Below are 24646 nucleotides of genomic sequence, written 5' to 3'. Positions count from 1 at the left end.
AAAATCAAAGGCCTGAATGGCCTGAGTCGGCTAATGATTGATGTACTGACAGTATAGTCTACCAGTTTCAGTTTGTTTTTAGTTTTTTTCTTAAAATTTCATAACACAGCTCGATATTTACCCAAAATATTATATCCGGATACGATTACACTTTTCTCCAGTTTGAACAATATATTTTACAAATTGTGATGATACGAAGACATTTAGCAGCAATTGGCAGTATCTGACATTGAAGTTTACGGTTAAATTACCTCTTATTTATATCTTTTCATAAAAAAGTTATTTCGTTTCGTGAAAGCAGCCAAACATAGACGATCTACTTTCGATTTCAAAAACTACAAGAAAATACAATTTAATGTTTCGCCGATTTGTTTATTTCTCGAAAAATAAGAATTAAAATCATTTTTAATATCAGTAGTAACTAAACAAACCAGTAAGAGCTTCTTCTTCCGATAATTTATTCGTTTACTGACTGCAAAATTCAACCCACGCAAAGTTTATAGAAATCATACGATGCGTATTTGCATTATTTCTATACGTAATTTACGCTAATACGCATCTTATCTGGGGCCCTGTGGAACTATTTTTGTCTTTCGCTGGATGTTACCCAAGCTTTGTAAGCCTGCGCAATTCTTAAAATGCACATTTATGCTTAATGAGTTACATTCGAGAATTGCACAATTACAAGTCATAAATATGACAGATTACATCGTATATTGGTCATAGCAAAGGGAATTGACACAACTTAACTTCATTCATGCAGTGAACTGTTTGAAGTTTGAGAAATCTAATGGAACTACATCCCTTCACTGTGTTATTTGGTCCATTTAGAGAATCGTTGGATAGCAAGGACTCGTCAAAAGGCTTTCAGCCTTTAGCCGACTCAAAAACGTATTGAATAATTTCCCGGTCAATAGTCAATCAAATACTGTACACGTAAGTAGTAGTGAAGTATTTCAAGATTCTGTTATAAGCGTCAACTATGACGAAACCAATATTGACATTTACGTTGAAATATTAAAAAAACTGAAACTATGATATCATAATAAAAGTAGTCAAACCCGAAAACTACTCTAGCCAGACACATGTGGTCCTTATCACTGACATACTGACCTGACCTATCCATTTGCACAGCAAATATCATATCATGTTAAATGGAAATATGATACATATATTTTTGTGTTGGGTACAGTGTCGCACCGAGAAAATTTAGGTCGTGTGACTTTAACAGTTTTTTGGTGTTAGAGGAAGACTGCAGGTGCACCTCCTGTCATTGTGTCTGACATTGGAAGGCCCCTGTATAAAACCACTGACCTTCCGTGAGCCAGCTAGATGTTATCCTCACATGAGGAATTCTACAACCCAAGAGAAGTTCTGAACCCAAATCTGTGAGGGACGAGTAGCTCAAAGTCGGCGACCATCCAGCCACGGAGGACCTTTTATATTTCAAATACTTCCTTGTTTGAAAAAAATATTACTATTCAAAACAAAACATGTTATAAAAACATGAAATATCTACATATAGTTTTACAAAAGAACTCTATTGTGCGTCATTTCGAAATGAAGAAAATAACACATCAGCCAATAAGTCTACTAAACTGTCATGCCAGCTTTCAAACCTTATTATTGTAGAGTGAACGTCTTTAGCACAAATCATAATTTACAACGTTTTTCCCTACATTGGTATTTCAACAGCACAAAAGGATATTGTTCAAAGTGTTTCCTTAAATTGATCACTTTCAAACTGAAATCGCACTTTACATTGTATGTCTTTAAGCGAAATAGGTATTGTGCAGATTGTTTCTCCACTTCTACTTTAATCCATGTTATTTGAGTTCCTGTATTGCGAAACATATTTCTTAAACTATTTACATATCAAATTTCAAGAACATATATTATAGACATAAATTAATTATATAATAAATGGAACATACCGTATAGCTTCTAGTTTCTTTTGTGATGCAACGGTACCTTCAGTCGTTAGATATATGCTCTAAGTGATTGAAGATACCGACTCATTTGAACAAGGAATTCGATACATCTTGTAACATTAAATCATCAAAACGTTAAGCGTTGAAACACTATTTAGTGTTTTTTCGGTAGAGATATACAGTTATCCTATTTAATACATATTTGATTGATTCTCATTATTAGTTTCCATGTGATGTTGTAATTAAATACAAAACAATGCTTCTTCGACTACTTTAAATAGTTTCAATTACAACTAATCTGTATAAGTCAAAACAGTTTCCACGTACCACACTATTGAAAACTCTATGCTTTACATCAACCGTTGCAGCAGTATCTTTCAACTTTTTACTCGCATTGGTTCTGTCCCCTTTTCGTGTGTTGGCAATGGCCTCGGCTAGGAATGCAATATCAAACACAAGAGATAGTGGTCCTATTATAGCTGCAGAAAATGACGCGGTTGTTGCGGAAAGTCTCGCTGCTGCAAGGGCAATACTCACACCTGAATGAACAGATCTGGCTGCTGAGCCAACAGCCATAAATCCACGCCTGCTTATTCCTGGTATTTCTTGTGGAACCCTGTCCAGAGCAAAGTTTGTATTACTAAACGATTCTTGGGCCATTTTCAGTTTTCCAGATATATCTGTTTCCAATTTTTCCACAACTGTCAGTTTTCCTTTTATGTCTTTTATTTTAGTGTTCTGTTTGACGGCTTCTACTGATCTAACACCTCCAGATGTTGCTCCGGCTGCTACACCAATCGCTCCACCTGCAATAGTTAATCCCAAGGATGCACCAAAACTAAAGGGAGCCAGCGCAAGACCGGTAATTGCAAGTCCACCGCCAAATCAGTCCTACGGTAGAGCTCGCAATAACAGTTCTGTTTACAGTTTTTCTCCTTTTGTCTAACTCTTCTCCACCTTCTTTGCATGCTCTTACAAGTCTTCCTACTTCAATGTTTCTTTCAACGACCACTTGGTCCAGTTCGCTTAGTGTCATAAACCTTCGAGTATATTCGCATTCTGCAACTACAAATATGCAGCTGTTTAGAAATCAGGCAAACAGAAATTAAAATTCGTTGTGATACTTTTATAATGTTAAGGGATCGATTGTAGGTTAAATCTTATGTACATTTGCCGAGATTGTTAAACATTTATTGGGCGATGTAAATGAACACTCTCACATTGACATGTTTTACCATTTCCTTGTGTTTGCATGTTTGTAATTTTATTATTTATGACGATGAGCTGTTAGGCTTAAGTCTTAATAAACAATATGTTCTGTTAAAAAATGTTTATTTTGCATTAATTTTCGGACAGTATTTTTCCACATACGAATAAAATTACTATACCGCAACACGTTTCAGAGAGAACATCATGTCTACATACAACGGTTGAAAAACGATAACTATACTATACTTTTGCGTCAGCACAAACGCGTTAGAATAAACTGAAGGCCTATAAGATGCCTTCGGTACAAAAATCTTACCTTATATATGCCAAGCTTATTGGTCAAACTTTAGTGATTATATTTTTTTAGAATTATATGGAGGAATGCATATTTGCTGCAAGATAATCATTAACATTTTAAATGCATATGCATTACCCCGTTACCTTATTCAACATTGTTTCAGACGGGGCGAATTTCTTGGTCATAGCTCCTAATTAAAAACAAACAAAACGTAACATCATAAAGTAAGAAACAAGCATCTAACCGAAAGCATGGGCCGCCGGCTTACAGAAAGCACCAAACAAAATAAAAATATTTGATTAACAATGAAACTTAAAAAGTGAAGAAAAATATCATACGTTTATATCATTAATAGTTATTACATATTTGTTTAGTTTGTCTTTGTAATACGTGTGATATGAATTCTCTAACAACCCTAAATGTGGGAAATGCATGGAAATGCTTTTAAAGAAAAAGTTATATGTAATTATCTGTAAACGTTAGACTATTTTATAAATTATACTTTTATACAATCAAATCCAAGTGAAACTAAACGCATAGTATAAGAATTCATGACGTCACAAGCGTTTAACTGACTCAATAGGTAATGATCTTAAAGGCCGTAGCATTTTAAATACTAACGACTTTGCAAGAATCACAACATACATTTTGTCGTAAGGGCCCTTTCACCAGCCTCTGACCCATGTGTTAACTCCCTTTAATAGTTTTTCCCAAAAATGTAAAACTTTACATTTAAATAATAGATTATTTGTGGTCATTACACGTCAACACCATTCTGGGTCAGATGTTTCCATTTTGTGTTTGGGGAAATCTCCATGTGCGTTTCCGTGCATTTTTCCATTACTGTTGAGCACTTAGATGGAACAGCTGACCTTTCCTTAAACCAGCTGGATGGCTTTCTCATATGAACGAATTCTACTCACCAAGCGACTTTTCGGACCAAAAACAATGAGGGGCGAGGAATTCCAAGTCAGATACCTTGCTCACTCGGCCAGGAACAATCTATTAACTAATAGAATTTGAACGAAGATGCTTAACTTCAAATATTCAAAACGAATTATAAATGTACAGCAAAAAAATCATAGAAGCCACCATCGGCAGTCCCATATCAGCTTAAGCATAATTCCATCAACATTGCACATGTCAAACGTTATAAAAGTGACAGCAGTAGCATACTTCGCAACACGTCGTTTGGACATATGAAGAAAGAATGTAGCATTCAATATATAATTGGAGTATTACATTATAATTTTTAAATATATCATCTGTTTTTCTTTTAATTCAGTTTAGTGTCAAAAAGCTGGTGCAACATCAGCAGCTATCTAGATAGAGCGTAGTGTTGAAATCAAAGTTGGCTGCAATGTATAAGTTTATATTACGAGTCATTTTAATGCTAAGTTTTGTTATAAATGATAAATGAAAGTTTTACCGAATGCATCCCAGTCTGATATGCCAACTTCTAACGCCTTGAAGTCACTAGACTTGATCAGTATCTTCAAGAAAGTTAATCAGAAAATATCATTTGTAGTTGTGATAGTTTAAGCAAAATACGAAAATAAATTATTATTTCATATTATGTTTTAGACAGCTTAAAATTTCAAACGGATTTATTTCTTTTAATTTTACTCATTTTACTTTTTACATTCTTTAAATCAATTTTGATGAAACAATTACCTTGCAGTAAAGCAAAAAATCCTCCTCTGAATTGTGTAGGAGAAGATGTTCCATAATATCATCGCCATTTTTGTCATTATTGCTATCTCCTATTCCGGCGGAGTCCAGTCTTAAAGTGTTGCCCAAAAGATTACTAAAATATATCTTTACATATTAAGTACAGTTTTAAGTTTTGGAAGATTTTCTGTACTGAAATGTCTATCTACCAAATATCTGTCGAAACACATATGTATTTCAAAACTGCTAAGATGTCAATTCCAGTTACTGATCAAAACGAATTGTTGTGGAAACTTAGCTATGGAAGATATACAGAGTATACACTATACTATATCTCATTTCTATTATGTAATTTTCCTTACCACGCTTGTCTAAGGGATGTCTTACTTCCCCGGCGTATCATCTCGTCTTTCTTATCCTTTGAAATGTTTAGCAATTGTTTAGGCAGGTCAATGTCGCAAGCAGCAGTTGCTGTAAAATATAAATATATAGATATAAATGAAAATGTTATAATATCTAATAAATACTATCTCTAAGCACTTTTAAAAGTTTTAAAGTATTTCACATATTTTGCTATAATGCATCATCATTTTAAAATCAGAGATACAATGATAGTAAATATTGTTCTACCTATATCATTTCTAACCTTCAAGTGTTTCGAGGAAATATCCAAGTATTCCGTTCGATTTTGGAACATTTTCTATTGTGATCTGGGAGAACTTGCCATCAGGTGACATGTATATCGTCATGTAAGAAACAATAGGTGGCTGAGGTTGATCTGGAAACTCGAAACGTGGCGGGAAAAACTGCCATGTAAATTTTGCATAGTCTGCTTCGCAGAAAATGTATATTGGCACGTTGATGATTGTTGCCGCAGCAAATATGACTGGAAATATGTATTTTTTTTCTAGGCTATCAATATCATTGCACTGAGTAATAAGATGGTCATATGCTTCTCTCTCTAACCGTAGCTGTTCCTTTTCATTCATGCTGGCAGTGCTTGTATTTTCATCCTTGTTGAACAGCTTAAGAATAATCTGAAACTGCTTTCTATGGGTTTTAAGAACTTCTATGACTTCAGCTTTAACATCATTCGACGCTTTGCCTGTAATAGATGCAATTCCGTCAAAAAGAGTGAAACTGCTATTGAAATCAATATATGCGTCGGGTTGTATTTCACCTAGCGCTGTTTGAATAAGTTCTTGTACGTTTGTACTTTCTTCGGTACGTATCGAGGAGATAGTTTCGCTAAAGATCGTTGCCGAGGGGATGCTAGTCTCTGCTGTGAAATATGAGTCATACGAATCTGACGATTCAGCAATACTGCTTCTTCTGTCTAACGAACTGTCCTTTCCATTTTCATCAGCCATTTTATAGGAGATTTTATTTTGTAGCAGTTGGTATCCCAGCACAAACCGTTATTGAACTTTATTGCGTTTAGTCTGAAATATATTATTTCAAAATCTTTTTAACAAAGGTTATTCAAAGGTAATTCAAAGGTTATTCATGCTTAAATTCAAACAGTCAACCAGCAAGTCAGTCAGCCAGTCATTCAATCGATATTTCCAACTTTATATATACGAAGCATCTACGGAGTCATTGTCTTTATACAATAACACTAGACCACTGAACTATAGCTATAGTTTCTACTTTACTTAAATGGAAACTTGTCAGAAGACTTGAACATATTTCTTGTCTGAATAAAATCTATTTCAAGTCTGGAGTAAAAAAACAAAGTTACTAAATAAAGTAATAGAAAAACTATGTTTATACCCTTACAGCCACATATTCCCTATGAAACATGATCAGAACGATTTATCATTTGATCTAACTGAGGCTGTTTGAAAATAGGCCTGGTTAGCGATATAGGGTAGTCTTTTCATCTTATAATGTGAGGATATTTGACGCTTGCAAAAATAATTGTCATCTGAAGTCACTTTACCGTGTAATGTGAGACATCATATGGCAGGTTACATTTGATTTAACTGTCAAGGATAAATGATGAAAATAAATTAATAGAAATTCTTTATAATTACCTTAACCTCTACAAAAACGGTAACTTATAAAAAATTGTAATTGTATAAAGTTCACAATTGCTGAATTAGTTTCCACTGGCCTGGTAAAACAAAATTTTAATGAGGTATTTAGGTTTTTCAGGTCAATTGACGTATGCCAGAAAATCAAAGGTGACTCGGCAGGAAAATTAAAAGGAGATAATGTTAAAGACAGTCGACGAGGTAGTAGACATCTAGATAGAACCGAAGGATGCTGCAGACAATCTTATGTAAGACTAACTCATTAATATTTTTGAAAAGTACATATATCAGTTTCAATGACTAGAATTGAAACGTAAGTCATGCTGAGCGCGAACAAGCCGGACAGGAAAAACAGAGATCTCCCTGAAAATACCCTGAAAACCTGTGTTCATTGCCATGCAAGATCGCTTAATGACGAACCTCATTTTCTTCAGCTTGGACGTATGCTTCTATAAAAAAACTTCCAAAAGAAAAAACAAACAAAATATTGTAACTTACATTAGATCGTTTTATAATAAAAATATTATTTTATTTTTTTTAAGACTAAGCTGTCTTAACAACATAAAATTAACTAGAGAGCCATGATGGCCCTTCATCACTCACCAGAGTTGACATGGCCTACTGACTAAGTTTTTGATCCCAGATAATCCAGTTTCACATTTGATCTAAAGAACATCAAGACAACCATTCTGACCAAGTGTTTTAAAGATAGGATTACAACTGTGGCCTTTAGAGTGTTAACAAGTTTTTCCTTTGATCTGAACGGATGACCTAGTTTTTGACCCCAAATGACCCAGATTAAAACTTGACATTGAGATCATCAAGAAAAACATTCTGACCAGTTCCCATGAGTTTCAAACTTAAACCGTAAACTCAAGAATGTTAAAAAGTTTTCTTTGATCTTGCCTTCTGACCTTTCTTTGACCCAACATGACCCAGGTTCAGACTTGACCTAGAGATTACCAAGGCAAATATTCTGACTAAGTTTTATAAAGATTGAGGCACAACATTGGCATCTACAGTGTTCACAAGCTTTTCCTTTGATTTGTCCGAGTGACCTAGTTATTGACTCTACATGATACTGATTCAAATTTGACATAATGCTCATCAAGGCAAATTTTCTGGCCGAGGTTTCATAAGACTGTGTCACAACTGTGGCCTCTAGAGAGTTCACACACTTTCCCTCTGATCTGGCCTACTGACATAGACTTGAATCCCACATGACGCATTCTCAAACTTGACCTAGAGATAACAAAAACAAGCATTCTGACCAAGGTTCATACAGATAGATTCACAACTGTGGCTTATTGATTGTTTAAAATCTTTTCCTTTGATTTTAATGGGTGACCTAGTTTTGACCCCACACATGTCAAATTCAAACTTGATCTAGAAATCATCAAGACAAACATTCTTACTAATTCCCATCAGTTTCAAACTTAATTTGTAGTCTCTAGAGTGTTAACAAAATTTTCCTTTGATCTGGTATAGTGACATAATTTGTGAGCCCGCATAACCAATTTTTGAAGTTGACCTAGGGAAAAATCAAGACAAACATTCTGACAAAGTTTCATAAAGATTAAGTAACAACTATGGCTTCTTAAGAGTTGACACAATTTTCCTTTGATCTGACTCACTGACCTAGTTCATGATCCCATAAAATCCAGTTTCAAACTTAACCTTGAGATAAAAAAGACAAGTATTTCTGACCAAGTTTCATAAATATTGGATAACAACGGTTGCATCTAGAGTGTTCGCAATGCAAATGTTGACGGACGACGGACTACTCACGGTGGACGACGCAGAAATAATTCTTTATTGAACAAAATTGGCTGGAGCTGAAACTTGGTGTCGTTAGAACTAGCTCAGTACAAGAATCTGAGTGTCACGGCTAATTTGTACTAGGAAAGTTAGCTCTTCCGTGAAGATAATGAATTGAAGCAACACTAAGAAGGCCATTCCACCTCGAGATTCGTAGTACTTGGTCCGTATCCGCACGTTATAGGAGTGAGAAAAAACGAGAGGTACATTGGAGACTCACTGATTTACATGGGAAGCTTTATTTTATTGCATTGTTTCAATTCAACACATTTTTAAATATAACGCTGATCAGGCTAGTATACTAACTCACTTCAAAATTAAAAGCATCTCGTTGAATTTAAAAGATATCTGATCTTTCATGTGAGAGTCATTTCTGTAAAGTAAAGGGCTGCTGCATAATACAACATATTAAACAATACTTCACATATCTCCTTACCTGAGTTTCAATAACTTCTCAAACATTTTCTCTACATAAATCTGAAAATGGCGGTCAATCATACTAACGTGACGTCATTTCGGTAATACGAGCCCCATCCCGAAAATTGACAGCTCCCAATTAAAGATGACGGCTTTATATAGACAAAGAAGGAAAAAGTGGTCTGGAGAGTTTGCGCGTGTGTGTGTCGGGTTAAACGTCTTTTTCAACATTTTTCAGTCATATAAATGACGGTGTCTGCTTGTAGCAGTCAGCACAATGCCCAACTTTATAGTGCTGCCTCACTGGAATATCACGCCGTAGACACGTGGCATGATACCCCACCCAGTCACATTATACTGACACCGGGCTGACCTAGCACTATCCTCTTAATGCTGAGCGCCAAACGAGGAAGCTACTAGTACCATTTTTAACGTCTTTGGCATGACGCGGTCGGGGATCGAACCCACGACCTCCCGCACTCGAAGCGGACGTTCTACCACCAGGTTACCGAGGCGATATGGTCTGGAGAGATACCCGCAACTACTTCAAACAATCAAAAGATAGAAAACAGAAAAAGAATGTATAACAAGAGCTGTCAGTGGACAGCGCACTCGACTATTCTCAGTGCTTGATAGTATAATATAAGCAATGAGTAAAACTTTAACATTACAATAAGCACATTCTCAGTCGAAAAGGGGCCATAATTCAGTCAAAATGCTTGATAGAGTTACCTCCTCCTTTTTACAGACTGGGTCATGATGGTAAACAAGTATGCAAAATATGAAAGCAATATCTCAATGGACTTTGAAAATATTTGGGGTGGTACGCAAACTTTAACATTTGTGTGACGCTCACACTCACGCTCACGCCGACGCCGGGGCGAGTAGGATAGCTACCATATTCTTCGAATAGTCGAGCTAAAAGTTATTCCCGAAAATGATGAAAATCTGAGATTATTTCCTTCATAATGTATATCTTTACAATGTCATTAAGCACGTAATATGTGCACCATAACCAACAATTTGCCTCACTTATTTGAATAACACTTGTCAATTCAGGATCTTCACATATAAACATTTGTTTTCCCTGACGAGACAGTATTCGGGGGTATAATTCACTCTAGTGATAGCTCTGTTTTCATTAGATAAGTAACATTTTGCCATCCGGCATCGAAATAGTCGAGCACGCGCTGCCTTCTCTGACAGCTCTTGGTTTTTGCCCAGGTCGGGTGAGGTTAAGAGTGAAAATATGAATTTTCTGTAAACAAACATGACTTTATATCGCTATTTACTAGCAAAATAGTGGTAAATTTCTACTGGCTGAATTTTCAAAAAGCCACAAAGTTGGTTTTTACGTATTTGACGCATGTAGATTATGTGTTAGAATGCAAATAATAGTTGTTCATCGGATTAGTATTTTCGCAGATATACATCCTGGCTAAATGGTGTATTCAAAGTCACCAACAAAACAACAAAATACAAATGTAGATTTATTTTGCAGTCTGAAGCCGGTTTTATTAATTTATACAATAAAAGTTTGGTTTTTGACATAGATAAAAATACAAATTTTGGAGGGCTTAACGACCTTTGATCATTAAAAGAAACAAGACTTTGTACCTATTGCTCCCATCACCATTCTCCCCCACGAAGGTTAAGTATAAAGTTATCACTTTGTAATCAGTACAGTGTGTTCATCTGTCACACTTCACTTGAACAAAGCATGACCACTAATTTAATTTAGAATGAGAGGTCATGCAGATCGAAAGAACAATATCTCCAACTTCAACATAATGTCAAATGGTCTTCTTTTTTTGTTTATGCTTTTCCCTTGCTCGAATCATAACTTCAAAAGTACTGAGGAGTTTTCATTGAAACTTAGTTTAGATTTCATCTCCACTAGTGAGATTTAAATGAGAGTCGCTGTTACTGAAACAGTAAATTGAAATCTTCTCAGTTACTCAAATGATAGTGTGATAAAATGTGTCATGTAGGTATTTTGTATCTTTTGCTGAGAGACTAATGAATATCAAATGTAAAGCTACCAAAATAAGCGACAGACAACCTCTGGAGCTCTTGCTGTCCTTGGTTCATATAACATTTTGCGCTCAGTATATAAGCAAATAAATTTTATATACGTAGGGAATATCAGATTACAAATAGCTACACGCATAAACTTCAGCTTAGATTGCATTTCAATGTGTAATATTTCGTTTTAAAGACCCACCACAGAAAAACTGTATTCTTTTTTGTATTCATGATTGCAACTGTACTTGATTTGAATTGAAAAATGAGAAAATCATGTATCTACATTTTAGGTACAAACTGACAATGACATAAAGGAGATCGTGACAATGAATTTAGTGTCTAAACAATAATAAACTGAATCAATAAAGCAGTATGTGTGTATATTTTTTTCATGAAGCTATTCATGAAGTACATGTGTAGTGTGGTATATGTGTGGTGTGTGTGATGGTGGGGTTGGTTGGGGGATGGGGAGAGGAAGAAGGAAAGGGGTAGGTCAATGAGCTGTCGTCAGTCTTTAAACTGCAAGTTTATTGTTATTTTAACATTGTTTTGTTTACAAGGTACATGCATATAGTGTCTTTTACTATAGCATGCCCTTTTCATGTCTATAGCATCTCCGGGTATAGCATCTCGACGGGTTAATTTACAAAAGTACAGAATTACTAATAAACTTTGATAATGTGGCAGTTGACCTGAATACAATCGACACTGTTTATTGTCCAATACAGGTAAATCCAATAATTGCTTTGCAACAGATCTATGACGGATTATCTTTGAACACCCCTGGACTTATAGGACTCAACTGCCACATTATCAAAGTTTATTAGTAATTAAATGAAATTATTAACGTTTTTCATCGTCTGCTAACTATTTTTGTGTCCAGTTCCTTGTAGTTATTTTACCTCGTTTTCTGCTTGCAATTCACGATTTTCTCATGTTTTCAGTGCACTATTTAAGTGATTGTTAACTGATAGTTCTTCACTCGAGGTTCAATATTTGACAGCATAACAAGTATTCTGATTATTTGTGTATTCCCTCCCACCCACCCTTTCAGACATGTCGAGTTTCTTAATAGTTATTGCTAATGGCTTGTAGCAGTATTCGAATATGAAAGGCAGATTTGACTTTGTGACTGTAATTTAAAACAAGAGTATTCATTTAGTTCTAGAGAGATTCCTTAGGCCAGACACTACATCTCCTTTAAGTTCTTATAGAAAATAAGGTTCACAATTACGTGTCTTAAATGTATATCTATATATTTTAAGGGTTTTAGACATGAACAGTTTCTGTATAATTATTACTGCTGAGTAAGTAGTCGTGTATTATTACAACATTAAAGGCAGATATCGTTTAACATTATATGCGAATATCTGGATTTTTCATGCCAGACTAGGTATCTATATTTAGAAAAACAACATTCACAAGTACGCATTTAATTTTATATCAATATATTTTACGCTGTTTTTCCCCAAACAATGTTATTCCTTCGTTATCAAATGGATAGTGTCGTTATCCTCTTTAGAGCTAGTTTTCATTTTATTTTGGTTTTAAATTCAAAGAATGTTATGTTTTACACGTTACACAATTTATTTTTATTTTTGATTTTGTGGTTGTTCAACGAAGCTGAGAGAGACCTGAGTGGCCATCTTATATGCTGTTTAACTATTCTAGATTAGATGAGTTCAAGTTATTACATTGGACATAAAAGAAAACCCATTTTTACCGTTTAGATTATTATGTACACCTGATTGTATGTTTGCCTTAAATTTTGATAGTATGTTTTCAGGCTGAGCAGTGTGCAAAGATAAAAGATAACCGCATGTACCCCACTTCTACTGGTCGATACATCGCACAACGTCGTACCAACTGGCATTTACAAGACAATATATTCGTATTTTTTTGTACATTGGAATGCTGTCAAATACTAAGACCTGTATCCTATATTTTTGTTTGTTGTTTTTGTAGTTAGGAACATGAAATTAGTGAATAATTGATTTACTCACGTCATAGAGTGAGTACTTTTTCTTAACAGACTATCTGATTAAATTTGGCCAGCAAGTAAAAGAAAAAGCAGAATTACAACAACTTTAATATCTTCAACACAACGTTTGTAACAATAAAATTACAAACCTATCTATTTCCTCATTCGTCAGTGCGTGTTCGAAATATGGAAGGCCGGTGCGCCCTGCATTTAACAGTCAGAAGCAAATACTTGACACTAAGGCTTTGGCAAATCGGCAATTTGCGTAACGCACCCGCCTTCTATAACTCATTTAATAAAAATGGTATATGTCTGTCATTAAAGAAAAAAAATGAAGAGAAAATCAGAATCAAATATCACTGTATAAAGTTTTCGATGCTGTAGGGAAGGAAAGCCCGCTTAAAAAGCGAGATTATGTCACCTACGTACATTGCTTTTAATTGTGAGATTTAATGTACTGTGCTGAGCATAAGAATAAGCTACAGTTTTTTTTATAAGTTTTGTTGAGTTCATAGTCATGTCGACACAACTCAGAGCCAGCGTTAAGATATGACAGTCTTAATACAAGTTAAACCGTAAAATAATCTTTGTGCTCAGACATTTTAAAATGTATTTATCACGACAAATCACTTAGCATTTGGCGTCAAAATCACTGTTTATCTTGAGAATAGCATCCTTGTTCAGTTGCAACTTGGGTTTAATTACCACTACATCAGAACAGTACAACCGGCGTCTTTCTCAACAATTTCTATTAAAGATGTGTAGTTTCGACGCTTTGGCCTGTTTTATTATTTTAGTTAAACTGCTTATATCTATTCTTGCCAATTATATGTCGCGTTCTGAAAAACACAGAAGTATTTAAAGTAAAACAATCTCTATCGGTTTTAAGTCGTGATACAAAGTAACCATAATGTACTTAGAGGTAGGATAGAACCGTATTTAGTTTTAAACGTTGTTCCTTACATATTTTCTTTCATTTCACTACATTGATTGCCAAAATTAGCTATGTTATAATTGCTTTGTGTATTGATATTTTTCAATGTAATCCCATTAAGGTGTCTGTAAAGTACAGATGCTACTCTCCTACAACTCTTACAAATTCTTATCAGGTTGTGAGGGAGAAAAAACATGTCTGTTAGAAGGGTATCAATTCAGTTCAATGTACCCATGCAGACGCTTACAGACAGGGTTTTGCACAAGGTAGACCCCGAGACAGTCTGTCAGGGCCTCAGCCATTGTTCAGTAAAGAGGAAAATACAATATTTGTTAACAATTTGAAGTACATGACATCACTAGGTTATGGTTATACAGGTATTTGGCATAGTTTTATACATAACTGATTTTCTTCTCATTTATTAATCACATACTGAGTAGTCATAAATGTGCAATACTTCAACCCTAACTGTATTCAAAGTATAAAAGGAGCCTGCATAACATCAACATTTTTGTATTGGACTTTTAAAATGTTATCATTAACTTTCAGGTCCAGAAGCCATTGCTAAAGCTTCAAATTAAGCAGTGCGTCTGGGGAAGAGGTTCAAAGACCAGCCTCTCACAGAAATGGCACAGTGAACTAAAATCGAGATGGCCTGAATTAAAAACTTTAAGTCCAAGAGCTCTGGCCAAGGAACGAGCTCCAGCAACATCTGAACATGTTATGAAATTATACTTCGAAAATCTGCACACTGTACTTTTGGCCAATGATTTTGACAAACCAGAATGCATATACAACTTTGACGAGAAGGGAGTCCAAGCTGAACATCGTCCGCTAAAGGTTGTTGCAGAAGGCCTTCATAAAGTACCAGCTATCACTTCACCAAGATCCTCAATTACTACTATCGTAGGTTTGTGATTTCATATATTTCAGTTTATAAATCTACTTTTGAAACTGTAAAATTCAAGTATGTAGAGCTCTAAAAATGATGACTTTTCTATTTGGCCGATAAATAATTTGTTCTTCTAGCTCACACTAGTCACTTATTGCAACCTCTAGACTTTTGGTGCTTTGGACCAAAAATGATGACTTTTCTATTTAGCCGATAAATTCATTTAAACTTCTTTTTATCTTTAGATTGTGGGAATGAACTTGGAACTCAACATCCACCATTCTTTATCTATAAAGGACAGCGCATGAATAATAAGGTACTTGCTGAATCTACACCAGGAACATCTGGCTGTGTAACTGACAGTGGCTGGTCCACTTCTGACACTTTCTTGAAATATATGAATGATCATTTTCTTAAATTTGTTCAAAGGTCAAATGAAAGCCAGTATGTTCTACTTATTTTTGATGGACACAGGTCCCATGTTAACATTCCAGTTATAGAATGGACCAAGCAAAACAATATCATACTATTTGTTCTTCCATCTCACACTAGTCACTTATTGCAACCTCTAGACTTTTGGTGCTTTGGACCAAAAATGATGACTTTTCTATTTAGATGATAGATTCATTTAAACATCTTTTTATCGTTAGGTTGTGGGAATGGACTGGGAACTCAACATCCACCATTCTTTATCTATAAAGGACAACGCATGAATAATGAGCTACTTGCTGAATCTACACCAGGAACATCTGGCTGTGTAACTGACAGTGGCAGGTCCAATTCTGACACTTTCTTGAAATACTTGAATGATCATGTTCTTAAATTTGTTCAAAGGTCAGATGATGTTCGTTTGTTTGTTTGTTTTGGGTTTAACGCCGTTTTTCAACAGTATTTCAGTCATGTAACGACGGGCAGTTAACCTAACCAGCATTCCTGGATTCTGAACCAGTACAAACCTGTTCTCCGCAAGTAACTGCCAGCTTTCCCACATGATTAATCAGAGGTGGAGGACTAATGATTTCAGACACAATGTCGTTTATCAAATAGTCACGGAGAACATACGCCCCGCCCGAGGATCGAACTCGCGACCCCGAGATCCGTAGACCAACGCTCTTACCTACTGAGCTAAGCGGGAGGGCTTAAAGGTCAGATGAAAGCCAGTCTGTTCTACTTATTTTTGATGGACACAGGTCCCATGTAAACATTCCAATCATAGAATGGGCCAAACAAATCAATGTCATACTATTTGTATTTCCAGCTCACACTAGTCACTTATTGCAACCTCTAGACTTAGGGTGCTGTGGACCACTGCAGCATGTTTATAACTCAGAGTGTCACAAATTCTTACGAACAAGTCCAGAATCTAGAATTACTCGGTACAATATTTGTAAGTTAGCATGTACAGCATACGCAGCTGGATTATCTGCAAGTAACTTGAGATCTGCATTTCAGAAAACCGGTATTTATCCGTTTTAGCCAGCTGCAATCACTAAAGATGCACTAACTCCTGCCGATGCTTGTCACCGCACACCTATGTCACAAAATTCTGTCTCAGGGGGGGTGGACGTGTTTTGCATTTTGCTGCTTTTTAGGCGAGAAAAAAATGCTGTTTGCAGTTCAAAATAAATATTTGTTTAAACACAATTTTAGAAAATTTACTACACACGTTTGAAACATGTACTCAAAATATCTGAACTTTCTCTAGAATATTCTGAAGACACACTAAAACACATAGACTAAGAACACCATCTCAACACTTGGAACTCATATCATGCATTCTCCACTAACATTTTCATCTTGCAATTGATTGCTGACTCCATTTTTTTTCTCTCCTCATAATTCTCCTCATAATTAGAGTGCTTTCATGTGTCACTTCCAATTAAATTCTAATTGCTTGTTGTAAGTTAGCATCGAGTTCATAATCTTTTGTCGAGTGGAAGCAGCGATACTGGATAAATGTTGTCTTTTTTCTGTCTTCTCGCGATCCTCAGAATTTCTTGCCAGCTTTTTTAATGGGTTCTTCAAAATAAGGACAAAAGACAAATTATATCTAGCTCTGAAGGTTAACTATAATAAATACCTGGTGGTAAAAAACACAGAGAAGAGACCAATTACGATGAAGCGCCTGGTAGTGTAAACAAGCGTGCATGTTTCATAATAGTAAAGCTTCTCTGGTTTCCATGCTGCTGACAATGCATAATGCAGAAGATGAATATATTCTCACAAATCAGCAATGTTATGTTGAATTAACGGCCATATAAACATTTTCTTAATAAGCCTCCAGACTAGAATGTGTCTGTAGGACACAGGGTGTGCCCCCACTCGTACATTTGTCACAAATAAGGGACAATGTTTCCAATGTTTGCAGTGAAAGTCTTAAGGAGTATAGTCTCAACAAACATTTTATATAAAGGATTCATTATTCTAGGCAATATACGTTTAAGCTATGAGCATCACAAAAATATCCACTATTTCAAAGGCGATAACTCTAGATTCTTAAGAAGAATGCCAAGTGTGCAAGTTCACATCATAATAAAGACTCATGCAAATTTCATGAATTTACATAAAATCCTTATGAGCTAGGCACGTCATTAGGTAAAAATGTGCATTTTTGACTATTTCAGAGGCCATAACTATTAAAATATGGTGTGGAGCCAGACAAAAAAATATTTAAAGCGCGCAAGTTTATATCATGATTAAGACTCCTGAAACAATCATTTTTTTATAGTTTACGAATAAAGGACCAAGTTGCTATTACAGAAAATATCCAGAAAGAAACAGTGACTGCCGAGCCTACAGATGCTAAAGAGACTGTGGAGCAAACAGATGTGAGAACGAAGGCTTATGGAGATATAACTTTATATGAAATAATCGTGCAAAAAAGGATTAAAAGGTAGGGTCGACAACAGTTATGATAAAGATGACGGAGGAGTAGGTTATCGAAAGTTAAGATGTTAGATAAATGTTTGTAAACAAAAACGCGTGGATCCGGTTTACGAATATAGGTCACTGCTGTCAACACTAAGTGGCGCTCGGCGAAAATATCCGGCAAAGGGAGATTACCGCGATACGGGGTAACCGGCAATATTACTGGAAACCACTTATATATCATTTTACGAAAGTCGCGTGATATGCTTTTTTTGCTCAATGTATAATCTTGTATATGTTATATATTTTCTAACACAACGGGTCATAATTAAATGGGTTTTTTCATCGTCTTTCAAATTGTCCAAAATATCTGCGAAAAATATGTTTAGTAGTACCAAACGTACGATACAGAAAAGTCTCTTATGCAAGCCTGGTAAACTACAGAGCTACCTCTTTAAGAGATATACGGTAAACTGCTCTGTCGCAACTTCCGAGGTAGTGCTGGTCGCGATAAAAGAACATCAACAAAGGTGAGTGTCATCGTATTTTTTGCGTTTTTACAAGCAGTGTATCGAATATCAAAAATCGGGGAATGGTAGGCGATGTAGATATGATCTAACTTTACAGAGAACTTTAAATTTGCTAATTCATTCTTAGTTTCTGGTCGTGGTGATGTCTACCAACAAGCTGATTTAGCAGTAAATTTGGCCATTTCGTCATGAAAGCACTTTCATTGTCAAATATTTACATTTTAACTAATATCAAGAACAAGAAGCAAACCGAGGACATGAGATAGCTGTAAAATATACAATGCATTTGGAAATAAAATATGTACCGAAAATGGTTCGTGTGTAACATTATGCACGTTTTACCTTTAGAGATAGCTCTGTCGTGAATGAGATAGTCATGTCGCAAAGGAGATAGCTCTGTGTTGAATTAACAGTTTTGGGCAGTGTTGAATGTACCCGGATAGTAGTTATGCCCGCTCACGAGATACAATTCAGTTATCTCATTTTTATATGATATTACATTATTTGTATAATACATATTAAATATTTTCTTATATTTAATAGTATTTTGCTTTTTTTAATTTAGTGCCGTTTTAACAAGTACTTCTGGATTCAGCACCAGTACTAACTATCAAGTCCTCCTACAGACACATCGTAAAATAGTCAGGGGTTCAAACTCAAAGCCCATGATCAATAGATCTGCACTTTCACTATTGATCTAAGCGAACGGGCTATATTTTCTTACAATCAGCTGCTACTTTTTCTATAAAAAAAGATAAATTCAGTTAGAGAAAAATTGATGCGTGAAATTATCTTGTGAAAAGCAAGGGTTGACTGTAACTTTAGTGGAAGTGACTCTGATACTTGTTTACACTACCTATTACACTATATAATATTCAGACATGATTTTACAAGGCTTGTAAAATCATATCTGAATATAATGATATCATAATTGCTTTTCGTTGAGGACAGGACCAGTTTGTTTGTACGTACCGGTAAATAAAATATACTTTGTACAAATATCAGAGTCGCTGCGACTTCGTTTAGGGCAAACCCATTATTTTAACTGGGGACCATACGCCGCTTTTCATGGAATTACACACTAGTGTAGCATTGAAGGTTCCATGTGCACCGCCGTATGAACACATCTGCGGATGTCTCTAAATTGTTTTTTGTACTTGTTGCATGTGTGAGGGCGTGGACGGTAGCATGCATTTCCACTATCGTCCATGAACAGGCTCAATCAAACCGAGCCTGCAACATTTTCGTTTTTGTTGTGTTGAGCGTCCTGTGGAGTTTCCGATTTTTTCTATTTCATCATTGTACGAACACGTTCAAATGCACTAATGAATCTAAGATCTGAAAGTTTTAAGTGTCGTGCTGATTTACGAGCTAGATAAACCTTATAGAACAACTTTACGTGGAGGCTCATCATAATATATTTAGTGTTTTAACAATGTACGCATTTAATTAGCAACCTCAATTAAATATACAATTACTGACATAATTACTGTAGTGATCTAATTCTGAATTTAAGGACTTTCTTTATAATTGAAATTCTAATATTCTCGGCTATTTTCATTTCTATCAATTTATTTTTTATCTGAACCAATCAGACGCGTTTGTCGAAAGGGTCGTGACTTCAGATTCTGAGTAAAATTATCTTTCTTTAGAATTTGAATTTTGTCATATTATGACGTTAGAGCATTAGCATCTTTAAATTGCGAAATTAGGAGAAAAAAAAACATGTACTGTGAAATCATTTAAATTCGCTAGCATGAAGTATGAAATAGTTTGAATGTGCTTGTCCAACCGCTCTTAAGCAAACAATGACAGGTGCGAATAATTACGAATGAACAGATCCAAAACTGTCAATCATTAATGTTTACATAAAACAGGCTGTCCAATCAGGACTGCCAAATCAAATGCAATTGACCTAGTTTACACAACAGACAGGGGAGTTTTGTTTGTGATACCGTTTGTGAGCACTCTACCTTGATATGAATAAAATAATGACAGAGGGAGGAGTTATGTGTAGGTTACTAACCGAGTAAGATGTGTTCAAGAATTGAATATACCCGCGCTTGTGCGGATCGTGTTTCCGCACGACCGCGAGTATTTTTAATTCATGAATACCGATCTAGGAGGTAAGTAACTGACTTACAAAATATCATTGATTTGTTACTTTTTATAAGCTACCAGAGCGCAAAGTGCTCAAGGTGAGCTATTGTGACCGGTCATTGTCCGGTGTCCGTCGGTGTCCGTCGTGCGTCGTCCGTCAACATTTGCCTTGTGAACACTCTAGAGGCCACATTTGTGACCCAATCTTTATGAAACTTGGTCAGAATGTTTGATGATTTCTAGGAAAATTTTGAAACTGGATCATGTGGGGTTGAAAACTAGGTCAGTAGGCGAGATTAAAGGATAAGCCAGGCCATCGATCTAAATTTTATGAACATCCAGTGTAACATTCAGTTCCTACTGCGTACACAAGGTTTTTCTTTCAAATGACCAGTTGACCTAGCTTTTATCCAAGATTATCCATATTTCAATTTTACCTAGATTTCATTCAGACAAACATTCTTATCAAAATTCATGAAGATCCTGTATAAAAATACAGTTCCAATTGCAAACACAATTTGTTTCTTTTATTTTTCCTAGTGGCCTAGTTTTTGATCCAAGATAACCCATATCAAAAGTTGCTTAAACTTTTTGTAAAACAAAAATGATATCAATAATTTGTTGATCAATAGAAAGGATGTAAAACAAGCAATTATTGATAACTTTGAATTATAATTTCGTAATAAAATGAATTAATTATGAACGCTTAACTTACAGTGTTTTTTTCTAAAAGTTTGAAGCATCGCTACGCCGCTATTAAAAGCATATGTCATTTAAAACGGTTATTCATTTTCAAAAAATATTTGAATAATATTTAATAAAATATGAAAATCATAAACATTTCAAAACCTTTTTTAATTTTTAAAATCTATAAATGAACGATAAAGTTATTAAAAATTAAAAAACCCGATCCCATACACAAACGATGAATGAAAAAAGTATTTGTTGTGCCCACCACCAGATAAACAACAGGTGTTGATGCGTGACGTCAGGACGATCTCTCCAAATTTATCCTAGATTTTATCCAGACAAACATTCTCATCAAATTTCATAGAGTGTAAAATGCAGTTCCTATTGCATAGATAAGGTATTTCTTTAATTTGACCTAGTGACCTAGTTTTTGACCCCAGATAATACATTTTCTTACAGGACCTAGATTTAAACAAGACAATTATGTTTTACTAAATTTCAGGATCAATTGAAAAATACAGCCTCTATTGCACACATAAGCTAAATGTTGACGGAGAGACAGACAGACGACTGACGACGTTAATCGAGCGAACACAATAACTCACCTGAGAAAAAGGTTAACAAAAAGTACAACTATTCAAATTTTACAATTATAACCTCATGAAAAACCTTTATCAAAACAATACTTGGAAAATTCATACATATGTATATCAAATGGAACAATAACTTTATATTGTTTCAAATGAGGACAACCCAACGTAAATATTAAAACGTTTAACCTATGAACACAGCTCTATTCATGCAACACAGAGCTATCGCCTTAGCGACATGACTATCTCCTTCACGACAGAGCTATCTCTCACAAAAAAAAGTGAATAATTTTACTCCCCAACCATTTTCAGTACATGTTTTATTTCCTAATGCAATGTATATTTTACAGCTATCTCACGCCTACTCGGTTTGCTTCTTAATATTAGTTAAAATGTAAATATTTGACAATGAAAGTGCTTTCATGACGAAATGGCCAAATTTACTGCTAAATCAGCTTGTTGGTAAACATCACCACGACCACAAATTAAGAATGAATTAGCAAATTTAAAGTTCTCTGTAAAGTTAAATCATATATACATCGCCTACCATTCCCCGATTTTTGATATTCGATACACTGCTTGTAAAAATGCAAAAAATATGATGACACTCATCTTTGTTGATGTTCTTTTATCGCGACTAGCACTACCTCGGAAGTTGCGACAGAGCAGTTTACAGTATACCTCTTAAAGAGGTAGCTCTGTAGTTTTCCAGGCGTGTTATTGTAAACTAAAAATATATTTATTGTACAAGTCAATATATGTGAATGATTAAAGAACTTTTATAAATGTTGATAATCATATATAGAGATAAATGTCGTCCTTGATTCCGGATACTTATATTTCTAAAGATAGCCTTTAATGTTTAATTAGTAACATTCATGTACAGGGTGTTTCATAATATCTGATAGATGTTTTAGTATCATATCTTAACTTCATTAAGATAGTAACAGTGCCATTGTAATAAATTTACTCACGTGTTGCCATTAATCCATAAAATGATCAATTCCGTATGCCGAATTTAAGCTTTATTCTTCGTTTTACGGATGAATGACGTTTTAATATCATATCTTAAGACAGATAGTAACAGTGCCATTGTAATAAATTTACTTAATGGTTGCCATTAATCCATAAAATGATTTTATTTCCGATCCAGGCTTTATTCAACGTTTTACGGATAAATGATATTACACTATCACTTCCTGTTAATCAAGCATGCAGAACTACCTTAAGCAACTAAATTAAATATACCCAGGAAATATCACATTACAAACAGCTATATGCATCTTAATTCGCGCATACACTTAAGATTAGAGATTGCGTTTCAATGTGTAATACTTGTTTTTTAGTTTAATGTCTAAACGTCTACGCTGAGTTAATGAAACAGTATGCTCAGTACTTTGTGTGTTCTTTTCATGAAGACTTTCAAAAAATATGCGTGCATGCGTGTGCTTGTGTGTGAGTGTATGTGTTTGTGTGTGTGTGTGTGAGAGAGAGGAGGAGGTTGGTGAGGGAGGGAAGGAAAGTGTAGGTCACTGGGTTGTGGTCGGTCTTAGTAATTTCAGCTTTGTATGTTTACTAGGTTCATGCATTTGATGTATTTTACTTTTGTATAGTATAGCCCTTATTCTTTCATTTACTTACAAGTATATAGGATTTCCTTATGTAAACTAATATAGAAAATATTAGTACAGTACATGTATATGAAATATTCTTATGGATCAGTTATATACATGCACATAGAAGACAAAAAATCAAGGTTCTGTGCCTAACATTTCGGCCGCTTAATTAACAGAATTTAGAATTTTTCTATCTAATAAGTTTGGCAAGCAACTAAAAGAAGAAGTGTAATTATAACAGCTTTAATATCTACACCAAAAGGTTTACAACAATAAAATTACAAACCTGTTGTGCAACTATTTCTGTCCGAGCTTATGTACTTCCTCATTCGCCAGCACGTGATTAAAGTATGGAACGCCGGTGCTCCCTGCATTTAATAGTCGGAAATTACATTTTGACTGCCGATATTTGACATAAAGGCTTTGACAAATAGCATTTAGCATTCAACAATTTGCATAACGCACCGGCCTTCCATAACTCATCCTTATTAAAATGGTATATGTCTGTCAGTAAAGAATAAATGAAGAGAAAATCATAATCAAATATCACTGTATAAAGTTTTCGATTGTGTAGGGAAGGAAAGCCCGGTTAAAAAGCGAGATTACTTTTCCCGCGTACACTGCTTATAGTTGTGAGATTTACTGTGACTGTGGTGAGAGTGGCTGGTAAAATTGAGTCGTAATGAACACATTTTAATAAGTGTTAAATAATTGAAACATCTGACAATAACACAAAACAGAGGCTTAGTTGAAATGTCTGACAACCTTATTTGCATAAAATACTATTAGAAAATGGTGTTCAACTTGATAAAACAACCTTCGAGCGAAAGTAAAAATGGTGAAAAAGGGAGACATGACCCGGATTTGACCCGGGGTTACAACTTGAGTACCATCCAACGCTCGACCGGCTAAATTGAACTTCATAGAGTCTCGGAAAACAGTTCATTTATTTACATCCATGCTCGCGTGCATTTCTCTAAAGTCAAAAAGACCTAAAAGTGGGACACTTGATGTTTTTTGTTGTTGCGTTCGGAGTCAGG

The 24646-nt window shown here is 35.1% G+C and overlaps 1 protein-coding gene across 1 annotated transcript; it reads right to left on the bottom strand.

Moving 5' to 3' along the window:
- Positions 1–1522: 1522 nt before the first annotated feature.
- Positions 1523–23934, bottom strand: LOC123524123 (uncharacterized). The gene is made up of 6 exons (XM_045302080.2): positions 23893–23934; positions 5756–6551; positions 5472–5580; positions 5113–5245; positions 4868–4931; positions 1523–2996 (listed from the first exon to the last, which is right to left on the bottom strand). Exons 2-6 carry the CDS (start codon positions 6477–6479, stop codon positions 2770–2772), a joined length of 1257 nt encoding a protein of 418 aa, XP_045158015.2. The 5' UTR covers positions 6480–6551; positions 23893–23934; the 3' UTR covers positions 1523–2769.
- Between the last annotated feature and the right edge of the window lie 712 nt (positions 23935–24646).

Source organism: Mercenaria mercenaria, chromosome 3 (genome assembly GCF_021730395.1).
Source record: "Mercenaria mercenaria strain notata chromosome 3, MADL_Memer_1, whole genome shotgun sequence".
NCBI lineage: Eukaryota > Metazoa > Mollusca > Bivalvia > Venerida > Veneridae > Mercenaria > Mercenaria mercenaria.
Note: the sequence above shows the minus strand (reverse complement) of the source record. Positions and strands in the feature narration are given on the sequence as shown.

Excerpts from the sequence above, each read along its gene's own strand:
- LOC123524123 (XM_045302080.2), bottom strand. The coding sequence starts at position 6,479 with ATGGCTGATGAAAATGGAAAGGACAGTTCGTTAGACAGAAGAAGCAGT. Across the intron at positions 5,246-5,471 it reads ACATCCCTTAGACAAGCGTG|TAATCTTTTGGGCAACACTT; the intron begins GTAAGGAAAATT and ends GATATATTTTAG. Across the intron at positions 4,932-5,112 it reads ATTTTTTGCTTTACTGCAAG|ATACTGATCAAGTCTAGTGA; the intron begins GTAATTGTTTCA and ends ACTTTCTTGAAG.